Source organism: Aricia agestis, chromosome 13, assembly GCF_905147365.1.
Source record: "Aricia agestis chromosome 13, ilAriAges1.1, whole genome shotgun sequence".
NCBI lineage: Eukaryota > Metazoa > Arthropoda > Insecta > Lepidoptera > Lycaenidae > Aricia > Aricia agestis.
In genome coordinates this window covers 11,711,621-11,726,709 of record NC_056418.1, presented here as the reverse complement: position 1 = coordinate 11,726,709, position 15,089 = coordinate 11,711,621, and the positions used below count along the sequence as shown (strand labels likewise).

Here is a 15,089-nt window from a genome sequence, read left to right as displayed (position 1 = left end):
ACTCGATAAAGCCATTTAAATATACAATCAAATAATCTAAATATTCAATATTACATGATAACTACGAGAATGTCAACTCAGTGCTAGTTTTGTGGTGATAGTGCAATCAACAGGTATGTACCATGTTTACATAGAGGGATTTTAAAATGAAAGTATGTGGGCGGTAGGCTAGACGAATTTGCGTAGGTGGAAAACGTCGTTTGAGAAAGACAGAATTATTGCAAACTTCGTCGGAGCTCGCATCCAAAGATCTGATTAGTTAAAAAAAAACTTTTGAATTTGTAATACTTTTTCCCCACCTTATCTTTTATCTATTTTATCTAATATCTTGATTGTTTTATTAGTTCAATTTAAGTTTAAAATTATTATTTAGAATGTTTCAAATTCAAGTTACTGATAGGCGTTTTCACAAAAAATCAATAATGCCAATTAAGTATTGTGTTTTCAGTCGAACGCTCATGCCCTACATACGAAGGGAGGGCTTCAAATTGTACTGTAGGAAAATATTATGTCACAAATAATATAGTACGTAAGAAACGTCATAATATTATAGCACCAGTATTAATATTATATTATAAGCTTTTGCTATTTTTTAAACTAAAAAAAGATAAGATATAAATAAAATAGTTTTTGGGATTACTAGTACTAATTCTTATTAAGTATTTCTATAAAGCTATTTTTGTTTACTAATTTACTTCGTCTGCTTTTTAACGTTATTATTTTAACGTGTTCTGTGCTTTCTGAGCATTCAGCTTAAATAAATTTACTGTTTTTATTAAAACGAAAAAAAAAAAAACAATTAAAACGTCTGATATTGTAATATTTTTGTTATAATATTTTTAATAATAATTATTAATATTGATAAAAAACTATATAAATAAAATCACCATTGTTTGTTGCATCATTGCAATAACAAGCTAACATGCGCCACCCAACAAACGAACAGTGTTATTAAAAAACTGATGTGGTTATCTGACACTGTGACAAGTCTGAACTCTGAGGCCTGTCACGTTTGTAGGAGCAATCAATAGATGGCGCCTTATATGTTTGGTCTCGATAGTACAATTTTTCAAAGTGAAATGTTTTTGTCTATGCTGGGCTTAATCTAACTTTAAACATAGAAACACACAGAGGGAGAGAGAAAGAACTGAAGTGATAATATTTTTTTTTTATGAAAGAAGGGGGCAAACGAGCAAACGGGTCACCTGATGGAAAGCAACTTCCGTCGCCCATGGGGACGCTCGCAGCATCAGAAGAGCTGCAGGTGCGTTGCCGGCCTTTTAAGAGGGAATAGGGTAATAGGGGAGGGTAGGGAAGGGAATTGGGCCTCCGGTAAACTCACTCACTCGGCGAAACACAGCGCAAGCGCTGTTTCACGCCGGTTTTCTGTGAGAACGTGGTATTTCTCCGGTCGAGCCGGCCTATTCATGCCGAAGCATGGCTCTCCCACGTATAAATAATAAATATAATATATCGAAAGATGTAAAAACAAGACCAACTTTTCCACATAAACATTGGAGTGGTGTTTCGTTGCTATTGCCATAAATTAGTGTGCGAAAAGGAACCAAATTCAAAACGGTTGAAGATTAGCTTTGTCCACACTGTGCCTTTTTCTGTTCGTCAAGGGCATGCGTTATAGTGCAGTCAACAGCGAACGTGAGGCATGCCCGCGACGCTTGCCCTCTGACCGTATCTAAAACTTCAAAAATGACAATGTTGGGTTGCGTTCGTTGACGCATTCAGTTATTGAATGCGTCAACGAACGAACGAACGAACGAAAGTTGGATGAAAGAAGATTGAAGATGAAAGCGCATAGTGTGGACATAGCTATTAGCTATGCTGTTGACTGCGTATAACGCATGCCCTTGACGAACAGAAAAAGGCACAGTGTGGACAAAGCTTATGGGAGTTACGTTTCCTTAGTTTTTATTATTCTTATTGTGAAAGACTTATACGTATGGTAGGTACGTAAAGTATAAGTATACGCTATACTCGATGGCGTCATTACTTAGGTTTTCCTTTATCTTCATCATTTTCCTGAAATAAAATCTTATCGTCCACTTATCTCAGGGTTTCTCACTTCACGGTTATTATGTACTTTGTTGCATGCTTTTACCGTGTAAATGAGGCTTAAGGTCTCCTTGAAAGGATTTTTATTTGCGTCCTTTGCAGATTATATTGTTTAAGTGATCTTTTATAGCCTTTTGTTCTAGGATCTAAAAGGACAACGACGTCTTTGATATTTAATGTTAATATATTTAACGCTTTTGTCGTTAAAATGGTTTATTTTAGGAACTTTTTGTTTTGAAATAAACATTCAAATTCAAATGTTTCAGAATTCAAAAGAATTTGACTTCGAACATATTTTGTTAATTATATACCTAGTTATTCGATGTTTGTACATATTTTGTGTATAATAAACTACCGACTTTATATTTCTTGTTAGATTTTCTACGTGATATATAATTATATAGATAGATACGTGAAAACTTTTAATTGGCCTTCATGTATGTGTTCTTCTGTTTATATTTGTATGTAGCCGTAAGTTTTCCGAATTTAATAAAATAAAATAAAATATTTTTGAAAAGTACTTTGCTCATTCCATGGGAACCGTATATTTTGACGCAAATACTATCTCGTGTCAATTTTATAGTATCAAAAACACATCTTAATCAACCGGTAACAGACAGACATACTTACGCATATTTTGTAAATAATAGTATTTTAAAAAAGATAAAACCGACTGCAGATTGTACGTAATTAAGAATTAAAATTCCCTATCTCAAAAACTACTGAACCGATTTAGATGAAAATTTCTTCTTCCCTAAGTTGAACAATACCTAGTATAACAAAAAATAAATCACTCAAATCGGACTTCTAGTTTCGGAGATATACGTGCACAAACATAAAAACATACATACATACACTTTTAAGATTTGGCACATTTGTTCAGAAGCTACTATAGATAAACATATATAAAAACTGGGCAGTTCTGATAATATTACATACATACGCGTCGAATTGATAACCTCCTTTTTTAAAGTCGGTAAAAAAATGGGAGTAATCAGGGCGAGCGAAGCGAGTCCTAGTATATTCCACAACCGGTACATTTTGTGGCACACTTTACGGAAAAACTATCACGTCTATTGATTTGTGCTTTAATATAGTAATTTTTATTTATATATCTTATCATCAGTCAGTCAAGGTGTGACGACGCAAGCCCTCACAAAGCTCGGCTCTTAGCTAGTAAAACTTTATTGAAAATTTGGGTCACAAGTTCAATATTGGACTGACATTGAATATAGTGGGTTAAGTCCGTCATAATTCAAAACAGTCAAGTCTATTTTGGATTCGATCTATCATAGTCTGTACTATACCGGCCGTTCCCAATATTCAATCTATCTCTGGTTTGACATACGACCGATCGCAGCTAACATTGAATTGACATAAAATATATGTCTCTAATGTCAGAGCTATTCCAATCTCTAGTAGGGCATAACCTGAGATAGATAAAATATTGGGAACGGCCGTAAATGGCGTTGCAAATATTTATTTCGTTTTAAATGTCATATAATATAGGTACTGCACGTTCTCTTGTATAAAGAAAACTTGTGCTCTATTATCTATTTCATATTTTGTGCTACGAATCCCTATATTTCCTTCACGTTCCCTAAACATGTGATTGTAGAAAAAAAATATTTTTTAAATTATATTATATTTTTTCATACTAGGCATATTTCATATGAATATCTCTTAGAATAATATTTTATCTCTTATCTAGTTATGTGGAAACAAACTCTATCACCTGATGATAAAACTTAAATTAGCTTAGCAATGTGGATAATTGAGAACTGAAAGTAGTTTTATGTGCACCGGAATTTCATTAAAACTTCGTTCCTTTGAAGTACGCCACAACAGGCAGCGGTCCCCAGTTGTATATTTGAAGCCTTATTATAATTTCAATTTAGTTTCTTTGATTAATTTTGTTTTTGAATAATATTTAACAAACTTTTCAGACTAGGCAACATAAGATTCGCGGTTGTGTTTCCCGCGTATCCCGTGGCTCTGCCTAAAGCGGAAAGTTCTAGTTGGGGTTCTAGTGGGTATGCCCGGGTGCGGCCCTCGCCGCCCTGGGGAGTCCTACATATCCCGGTGGCCATCCCCAGACCGCCGGGGATGCGTAATTGCATTTCCCCAACGATTAAAAAAAAGGCAACATAAGATTAATAAATAAATGAATATCTATGGACGTTTCATACCATGTCAGTCTGGCCCCGTGTTAAGTACCTGAAGAACTTGTGTTACGGGTACCAGACAACGGAAATATATTTAATACTTTTATACTATACATATTACATTTATATTTAAGATTTTTATTATAATATTATGATACACATATTTAATACACATCCACTTTGAAAACTTTTTGTTCCCTCGGCGGGATTCGAACCCGCGATCCCCGGCTTGAGCTACCAACAGCCCATCAACTGAGCCACAGAGGTCGTCGAACTAGAATATAATATATGAAAATCTAAATATCACAATCAGGTAAAATGATTGTCTATTGAATCATATCAGCAAAAATAACTGTCAACTATGCTGATTCTATCAAAAACAATTTATTTAATAATATAATTTTACAAAATTAAGTCATCGAAATAAATGATTTATTCACGTATGCGTACAGCGTAGCGATGCTACGCAACGTGATGTTGCGTAGCATCGCTACGCTCGTAGCTTGCTACGCTATCATGTTGGTAGCTCGTAGCTTGCTACGCTATCATGTTGGTAGCTCGTAGCCTGCTACGCTATCATGTTGGTAGCTCGTAGCTTGCTACGCTATCATGTTGGTAGCTCGTAGCCTGCTACGTTGTCATGTTGGTAGCTCGTGGCCTGCTACGCTATCATGTTGGTAGCTTGTAGCCTGCTACGCTATCATGTTGTAAACTCGTAGCCTGCTACGCTATCATGTTGGTAGCTCGTGGCCTGCTACGCTATCATGTTGGTAGCTTGTAGCCTGCTACGCTATCATGTTGTAAACTCGTAGCCTGCTATGCTATCATGTTGTAAACTCGTAGCCTGCTACGCTATCATGTTGGTAGCTCGTGGCCTGCTACGCTATCATGTTGGTAGCTTGTAGCCTGCTACGCTATCATGTTGTAAACTCGTAGCCTGCTACGCTATCATGTTGTAAACTCGTAGCCTGCTACGCTATCATGTTGGTAGCTCGTAGCCTGCTACGCTATCATGTTGGTAGCTCGTGGCCTGCTCCGCTGTCATGTTGGTAGCTTGTAGCCTGCTACGCTATCATGTTGTAAACTCGTAGCCTGCTACGCTATCATGTTGGTAGCTCGTAGCTTGCAACTCTATCATGTTGGTAGCTCGTAGCCTGCTACGCTATAATCTTGGTAGCTCGTAGCCTGCTACGCTATCATGTTGCTAGCTGGTAGCTTGCTACGCTATAATCTTGGTAGCTCGTAGCCTGGTACGCTATCATGTTGCTAGCTGGTAGCCTGCTACGATATCATCTTGGTAGCTCGTAGCCTGCTACGCTATCATGTTGGTAGCTCGTAGCCTGCTACGCTATCATGTTGGTAGCTCGTAGCCTGCTACAAAACCCTGTTGCTAGCTCGTAGCCTGCTACGCTATAATGTTGGTAGCTCGTAGCCTGCTACGCTATCATGTTGCTAGCTCGTAGCCTGCTACGCTATCATGTTGGTAGCACGTAGCTTGCCTTACGACTTATATATCAATGTAGCTATTAACGATTCGACTAAATCTTTTTCTTATTATCCAAAAATGTCATGTCTACAACTAAAATATGTTTTCAGAATATTTCATTTGGAGTCCACAGGTGATAATGGATTATAAAATATGATTTATAAATAATAAAAATGCACACAGCTGCGGTACGTATTAAAATAGTGTAGCGGTGCTTAATTTAGCTGCTGAAATGAGCTTATTAGATTAACTTCTATTAGAAATTTGCTTCGGCTGCGAAATATAACTAGGCCGTTGGCGCACGACAAATTGTAAGCAAATAGCCTGAGTTACGCATGATAGCAGACTTTAGAGATTATAATATTACGACTAAAAACTATTGATATAATTTAGAAAGTAGACAAATATAATCTAATAGCTTTATTCAAATTTAATAATATAAAATAAGAGATTATATAAATTTGCTTCTTTTTCTCATAAAGCTTTCTTTCCTTTAGAACTAACTTACAAAATAAATAAACTATGCTTATTAAAGATAAAAATTTAGAAATGCTTGAAAGTATAGTATGAAACTATACTTTTAATATTTAGTATAAAACGCTATTTCAACTAACTTGGACCACACGCCACTTTGAAAGCCTGTCTCCGTTAGTCAGAGTAACAGTTTGTTCGTACACGCTGTACAAAGTGGTTGTGTTTTTCGGCTTAAATATAAAATAAATACAAAATGGATAAACTGGATATAACGATAACTAGACATTTTAGTTTAGATGAAGTAAGTATAAAAAATTACTGCCTAAAAATATTATGATACTTATAATGATACAAAATAAAGGTATAATAATTTTAATTTAGATGAAGTAAGTACAATTATTAATAATTTATGCTACTTATTATATTTAATATATCATGTAGAACTTTTAGTAATACAAAATATTGTTAACTATAATTTAGTTTTTGCCTCACAAAACAATGCTGATTTAATATAATAATTATGAATACTGCTAGCCTTATTTCGTACCACATGAATAAAAAACACGTTCGCATTATATCTTTATCTTTCATAAAAGTTGAGAAGCTTTTAAAATTTCAGTAGCTTTTGTGAGATTGGTGAGCTTTCCATTTAAATTATCAAATTTTAAAATTGCGCTGAGCTTTTAGCTTTAAAGAATTTAGTGACTTGTACTTTTAGTGAATTAGAATTAGAATCTTAAAGTTACTAGAATGATTTAAAAAATATCTTAAAACTAAAAACGCTTAAGTTTTTAAATAACAAAAAATTAAGTCAAATTAAAAAATGCATAAAAGTTTTATTTTAGTGAATATAAGTTAGTATGTTTTTAATTTAAAATATTTATAGAACATAAATAATTATTGCTCCCAATTTTATTTTGAGGTGCTAGTATGAACTCCTCCACTGAACAGCTATCGCTTAGTAAGAAGACAATTACTATCTTTCGCTAGCTCATAAATAGGTGTATTTATAATATTTTTGTGCATGATAGCACTACTTGCTTGCACAATCTAAAGGTTATCCGCCACCGGACCGTCATAACCATGAACAATCAAAACTGACTACAAGCAACATTATACAGAATGTAACAAAACTCAGAGCCTGTTTCACCACTGTCTGATAAAGTGCCGAATAGGCTATAGCCTAATGTATGGAGAATCTGTCAAAAAAGTTGTGAATACACAAGTTCTTTGATCTTTCTCTACCACAAACTAACTCTAGTTTTTCAAGACGACTTAGTCCATATTTACACCCATTTATATACAATATTGTAAAACGAAAATGCGTCCTAGAAGATAGTTCATTAATAGAAGTAAAGAGAAAAGTTAAAAACTGGCTCAAAACTCTAGATTATCAAGAAAAAGAACAATTGCTACGAGAGATATATAGATAGACAACACACACATACACACACACACACACACACACACACACACACAGCGCGCACTTAAAACTTAAAATTTAAAATCTTTAATGAGTAGCCAGAGGCTCTTTTATTTGTTTTTCAAATATTATACCTGTTTTTTTAATTTAAATCTTAACTAAACTATATGGTGATCTGCAGGACAGGCTCAGCCTAGTGCAGGCGCCAAAGTTATATAATATGTGTAAAATCTGTTATTTATTGTCTTCGTAAGTTCATATACAACTGTATTGTACTTCTAGGTCATATTATAACTACACATTGTAACAGATACTAAAAGTTTTAAATAAAGATTATTATTATTATTATTATTATATTCTCCATACTTGATCTGTCAAGTTAATTGTTGGATAACCTATTCGTCACTTATCAGGAAGTGGTGAAACAGGCCCTAAGTGATAATACTTTAGGGTGTGTATGAGTCCTGGTGTATAGAGTTCACTGTAAAAGAAGCAGTGCTGAACTCTTAGCGCTGGGGCGCTTGCCCATACAAATAAAAAAAAAGATATTTCAGCGCTGCCACTTTCACAGTGAACTTTCTACAGAGAACACATACAGGCCCTAAAATATTTTTGTTACATCCTTATAATATAACTTTTCTTGCCTCTTAAAGTGTTATCACTTAGTTTTGTTACACCCTATATATTTTTTTTGCCTCATTGCTTTATCTAACATTCCTCAATTTCCAGTCGTCAATGCGAAGTGGGGCGCTAGCGGCGATGGAGGCGGAACCGGACTTCAACATATTCGACAACAAGGCCGGACTGGCGGACGACATGAAGTTCCTGGCGAGCATGCCGGAACTCTGTGACGTCACGTTCCTGGTTGGTGACACGAGGGAGCCGGTGTGCGCTGTTAAGGCGGTGCTGGCGTCTAGGAGCAGGTAGGAAACTTTAACTGTAATAGTGTGACAAAGCACGCCACCCCATACTGCTGATTGGAAATTTCCAATCAGCAGTATGGAATTATAGCATTTATCTGTCCTGGCAAATGTTGTTTTTCCATATAAAATATTTCGCTAATATTATTTTATTGAAGTGACTAAATAAGTATGGCACCATGGCAACGTCCATCGCTATCCCGTCGCACAAACAATGGTCGCCGTCAGTCTCGAGTCGTAATAATTTACTATTATTTATTCAACAAATGCACTTATCAATATAAAAAGTAGCCAGTAGTCGATTCTCAAACATACCTACTGAATACGCATATAAAATTTGATAAAATCAGTACACCCGTTTCGGAGGAGTACGGTACCTAACATTGTGACACGAGAATTTTATATATAAGAAGATGGCGCACTTCAGACACCGCGTTAACCTATTACCGACATCGGCCGTGTATTGCGAGCGATATAATATTGTGAACTATATTTCTACGAGTTTTTACCCGTGAGTGCCACGAGATGGAATCGGATTGTTTTCATCAATAAGTGAGAACCTACAGGCTATAACCTATTCACAACGGTTTCTGACTACAGGAACAAAATGAGCTCTCCAGCGTTTAACACCACCCCGAGTTACGCTACTGTGACACAAACTACCATGTTCCCAAAAAAGGATCAAGCTATTATCATCGATGACTTAGAAAACATACAAATTAAAGACTACGCACTTTGGTACACACACAACTACACACTACGTATTTGGTATAAATCCATTGTAGACCAACCACCGCGCGTCCCTTGGTTTTTTTTCACGACACTTGAAACGAAAGGAATTGACTATTTGTTTCCGAACTCGAACATACCACGTCCCGCTTAATAAATTTAATTACATTATGAAAAAAAGAGACGATCCCTACTGCTCAATATGTCAGAAGGAGGAGGACCTTCTATACTTAATTCTAGAATGTAGAATCAACGAACAACCGAGGTTGGTATTTTTAAGAGACAGTGGGTGTTCTTCGGCGGACCTCCTCTTTTTGTTCTATCGAATCTTAGCCTTAGAGTTCACTGACAAACACAGTAACAATCTTTTAAATTTTATTATACATTCTCTGAGCCTAAGATTTGAATACTATAAAAATAGTCAATAATCATAATATGTTAACCCTAATGTCCTAAAGTAAGTGTTATAATGTAATTGTAAAATGTAACTCTTAAGCCGACTTAATCTTCAGGATGTAAGGCTTATAAAATAAATAAGATTTAAAAAAAAAAAGATGGCGCACTTGCCGTGGTGGCGCGCATTGCCAAAATACTGCATGACGTTTTTAATGCGACGAAGTTGCTAAGTAGCTAAATTAGCTTACAGCGTGCAAACCTGTAATATATCTATACCAAATTTAATTTGAATCGGTTCAGCCTTAAAGAGGCTTACGCTTAAAGAGGTAACATATAAATATCCCTTCGTAAATTAGTAGGGTTATACAAGGTGTAACAAAACAAAGTAATAATATTTTAAGGTGTGTATGTGCTATAGAGTTCACTGTGAAAGTAGCGATGGCAAAGAGCACATTTTTCTGTGATTTGTATGGGCCCAAGCGTCATGAATTTTTCCATACTAAAGTAAAAACAATAGTTAATTTTCAGTTTTTTTTCACATCGAACTCTTTATAGAGGATCCATAATATACACCCTTAAGTATTATTACTTAGTTTTGTTACACCTTTGTACAATATATTGTAGTAGATCATCATGCCATCACCAAAATCGCACGTGCATTAGAAAAAGTTTGGAATTTATTAGTTAGATATTTTTGTGGCCCCGACTACCCGTTTATGACTGTCACTCAAGGTGGGGCTAGGGGCATAAAATACGAACTTTTTGTGGTTAAAGGTTAGGTACTAAAAACTCGTTCACATTTTTATGATAGGCATGATATTTTGCAAAGGACAATGTTTTAAGAAATTGGTGATGCACAACGTGACAATGCAGAATTTTCAGATTCTCGTCATCCCATGTCAAAGTTGAAGTCAACTTTGACATGGGGTTAAAATGATAACAAAATATTACATTTTTTTTTACAATAATACTTACTCGTATGTTTATAATAATATTTATTTTTAATAGATTCAATATTAAGTGAAAGTACAATAATAATATTGTTGATGATGCTAATGGAATATCCACGTTATTTTACCAATGTGTAGTAGACGCAAGAAAAAATACTCTCAAAGTGTCTGGTTAGTAAATCCGGCCTAATCTCTCTATAAGCAGATACTTGTGAGCTACATAGCAATTTCCGTCCAGGAAAATGGCTGCCACATTTCTTACGAGATAATTAGGAAGTTAATTAAAAGTTATAAAAGAAGTATACTATAACAAGAGGTATACGCCGTATTATTATATGCTTCTTATTACTTTGTAATCATGTTCGTGAGAAAATTAAGGGGCGACTAACCCAAAATTGTCAATTTTATAATTGATTTTTGTACTTGAAAATAATTCCCGAATTGTTTCATTTTCTTAACACAGATAATAAATTATATTTCCAAGAATTTCATCTGAGCGAAAAACACGATATCTTAAATTTTTTTAGAAAAAATCATAAAGATGCATCTAATTTTCACGAATTTTTCATATTATATTGTCATGAGTCATGACCGTGCATTTAAGTAAGTTAATATTTTATTACATTGTATAAAATTCTATCATTGAGACACTGACCTGGCAGATATTTAAAATGTTGTATGTTTGTCGAGTTATTAAAAAAACTAACTTGGCGATGATTCCGCGTCGTCCTTTTTCACCTGGCATATGAAAGACGGGCGTGAGTGTGAAGAGAGAAGGACGATGTCTTATTTTCTAGTTTAGTCGCCCTCTTACTATAAACTAGATGCTTTCCGCGGGTAGATTGCGAAAATAAAATTCTACAGAAACTGTACATTTTCCAATAAAGAAAGTAGTGTCCTTTTGCTAGGTCCTTTTACAAGGTTGAAGCGTTTAGAGCATGTTCGATGCAAACAAACACACTGTTCCTCTTATAAATAAAATTAATATGGATATTGCATAAGACGCATACGTCTTATGCAATATCCATATTAATTTTATTTAGTTCATAAACTAGTCAATAAACTGAATATTATGTTTTTTATTTCTTTGAATCACCCACCAATCAAAGCACTGTCTCCCTTACAAAAATACATCAATTAATGAGGTTCAAAAAAAGTTGTAAAATATTTCGAGTAATTTGTTCCATTTACAACGATTACATTTATTTTACAAGATTAGAAATTATCAAAGCGAATATGTTTATTTCTTTAAACATTCTTGAAATAGGCAAGACTAAACTGTGAATTTAATTAAAATGTCAGATTAAACGCTGTTTTAATTAACGGAGGCCGATAGAGTCCAAATATTAGATTTCAATCGATGGTAAATTTGGGATTATGTGAGACCCACTCATTTGTGACGGGTGGTTAACAACCAAACTCTATGACTGGAATAAATTGATTTGATCGTTCAAGTTAATCATTGACTACGATCACTAACTATTAGTAACTTTATTGCAGATAATCTATCAAGAAAATAAAAAGTAATGTCAAAATTCAATACCAATAACCAAGTAATGAGTCAATTATTTGAGTTTTTTTTTAAATTTAAAACACTCTTAAAAGGATAATAGCTATGTCCACACTGTGCACTTTCATCTTCAATTTTCGTCATCAACTTTCATATTGGCGCATTCAATAATTGAATGCGTCAAGAAACGCAACGCCAATATTGTCATTTTTGAAGTTTTGGATACGGTCAGAGGGCATGCGTCGCGGGCATGCCACACGTTCGCTGTTGACTGCGCTATAACGCATGCCCTTGACGAACAGAAAAAGGCACAGTGCGGACAAAGCTAATGATAAAGAACTCTCTTACTCTGGCGATAAAATTTCTTTCTGTGTCTCCTTACCAAAATAATATAAAACTCAAAGTAATTAAGACGAATATAAAACCTGAGTTAATATAGAAGCTTTGGTATAGAGGTTTTTAAAAATATATATATATTTTCGTACACAATTAGCCTTGATTGGAATGATGTCTTCAAAAGCGAAGTAACTTTGCCGGGTAAATATCCCATTCTAAAATGTTTGAGGAGCTCGCTTGTGTGAAGACATGAATCTATGCTAAAAATTTAAAGGGCCCTCGGTGAGGCGAAAAGGGTTTTCAAAATGGCTGCCTTTTACTGGTGTTTGCAGTTTACCGCTTACTTTGTTTGTATTCTATAAATAATGGATTCCTTGATGGAAAATATTGACCTCAAAGTGTTTGTTAAGGATAGATGGATGGTATTACTGTCTTTTGCATAAAATAGTTTAAGTACCTATATACATTTTCTTAATTTTTAAAAACATTAATTTAAAAGCACTTTAATTAATAGGTTTTTAAAATGTGACAACACAAAATATTATTATGAAACAGCTACTTGAAATATCACAAAAACAAGACTTTATTTTAAAATAAGAACATTACAAAGCCTTCTTCTCGGTCCAATTAAATAAAAAAGTTAAAACACAATAACAGAACAAACTGTTGTTTTTTGCCACTCCATTTTTATCAAAGGAATATTGTTATGAAGTGTATAGCATTCATTGCAAAATTAAAAAATCGACGTGCATTGTTCGAAATTCCAAAACTGTTATCCTGCCTCGCAGCCATGTTTGCGAAGCCTTAATTACTCTTTGCAAACAATATTGGCGCAATATTGCCACTTTTTACTCAATTTTAGTTTAACATGACGTATTGGAGCTATTGAAATTCGTTCATTTTAGTATTTCATTGAACTTCATTGCACGCTGTTATTGTTAGTTGTAGCATCGAATTTGGAAGTTTTTTTTAATTTTTTCGTCCCCCTAACATTATTATCATGGCTATTTATTTTCTATTTGTCTATAAATACATACAATTTGTCTCATCAGCCGAATTTGGAAGTTGCGAAATACGAATATAATATAATTTCGTGAAATAAAACATAATATTATGGAATGAAATGTTCGTTATTTATAAGACCGGGATGGATGGCGAACCAATGGCACGCGGGCCACCAGTGGCACGACCTATGTGAAGTTAGCAACCAAGTTCAAGGTAAATGATTTTTATATATGTCATTCGATTGTACCCGGAGTGTACCCGATTGTACCGCAATTAAAATCGTTTGTACCTCAATAGGGTAGAAATGGGGGGGGTGGTAAAATTTGCTTAGCAACCGACATAAAGATACCGGAATTTTAATGATGCCATCTGGAAGAGTATCGTTTGTACCGGATTGTACCCGTTTTTAAAGTTATTTTTTTTTTGATTTTACGAAAAAAAAACAAAAAAAATTTTTTTCCCTAAAAATAAGGCTTTGTATGGAGTAGAAGGAAAGAAAGTATATAAAGCAGTTCAAATGTGTAAAAGAAGTTATTTTTTGAGGTAGATTCGTTCGGTCTTGACGAATTTTCCAATATCTTACTATAAAAGTCGGAGTTATATTTTGCAGTTTTTTTGTCGTTTGTACCTCGCCAAAACAGAAAGATTATAAAAGAAGATACTATTCACTTTAAATTCACACAAAATTTTTTGAGACAACAACGACAGAAATTCGATCGGTCTTGACGAATTTTCGAATATCTTACTATAAAACTCGGAGTCAAATTTTGCAACTTTTGTCGTTTGTACCTCGCCAAAACAGAAAAATTATTAAAGAAGATACTATTCACTTCATATTTACACTAAAAAATTTGAGGTACAAACGGTTTTTCATATAGTAACAACGTCAGAGATTCGATCGGTCTTGACGAATTTTCGAATATCTTACTATAAAACTCGGAGTCATATTTTGCATTTTCTATCGTTTGTACCTCGCCTAAACCGAAAGATTATAAAAGAAGATACTATTCACTTCATATTTAAACAAAAAAATTTGAGGTACAAACGATTTTTCATATAGTAACAACGTCAGAGATTCGATCGGTCTTGAAGAATTTTCGAATATCTTACTATAAAACTCGGAGTCAAATTTTGCAACTTTTATCGTTTGTACCTCGCCAAAACCGAAAGATTACAAAAGAAAATATTATTAAATTCATATTTACACAAAAAAATTTGAGGTACAAACGATTTATCATAAAGTAACAACGTCAGACATTCGATCGGTCTTGACGAATTTTCGAATATCTTACTATAAATCTCGGAGTCATATTTTGCAACTTTTATCGTTTGTACCTCGCCAAAGCCGAAAGATTATAAAAGAAGATACTATTCACTTCATATTTACACAAAAAAATTTTCATATAGTAACAACGTCAGACATTCGATCGGTCGTGACGAATTTTCGAATATCTTACTATAAAACTCGGAGTCAAATTTTAAACTTTTATCGTTTGTACCTCGCCAAAACCGAAAGGTTATAAAAGAAGATATTATTCACTTCATACTTATATAAAAAATTTTGAGGTGCAAACGATTTTACATATAGTAACAACGTCAGAGATTCGATCGGTCGTGACGAATTT

At 34.2% G+C, this 15,089-nt stretch overlaps 1 protein-coding gene across 2 annotated transcripts in view; it reads left to right on the top strand.

Moving 5' to 3' along the window:
• The first annotated feature begins 7 nt into the window (after positions 1-7).
• LOC121733052 (serine-enriched protein) overlaps positions 8-15,089 on the top strand; it is a 34,384-nt gene continuing 19,302 nt past the window's right edge. For both annotated transcript variants that reach the window (XM_042123151.1, XM_042123150.1), the window contains exons 1-2: positions 8-113; positions 8,348-8,541. In XM_042123151.1, coding sequence (XP_041979085.1) covers positions 8,354-8,541 — 188 coding nt within the window. In that variant the 5' untranslated portion in view covers positions 8-113; positions 8,348-8,353. The remainder of the gene's footprint in view (positions 114-8,347; positions 8,542-15,089) is intronic.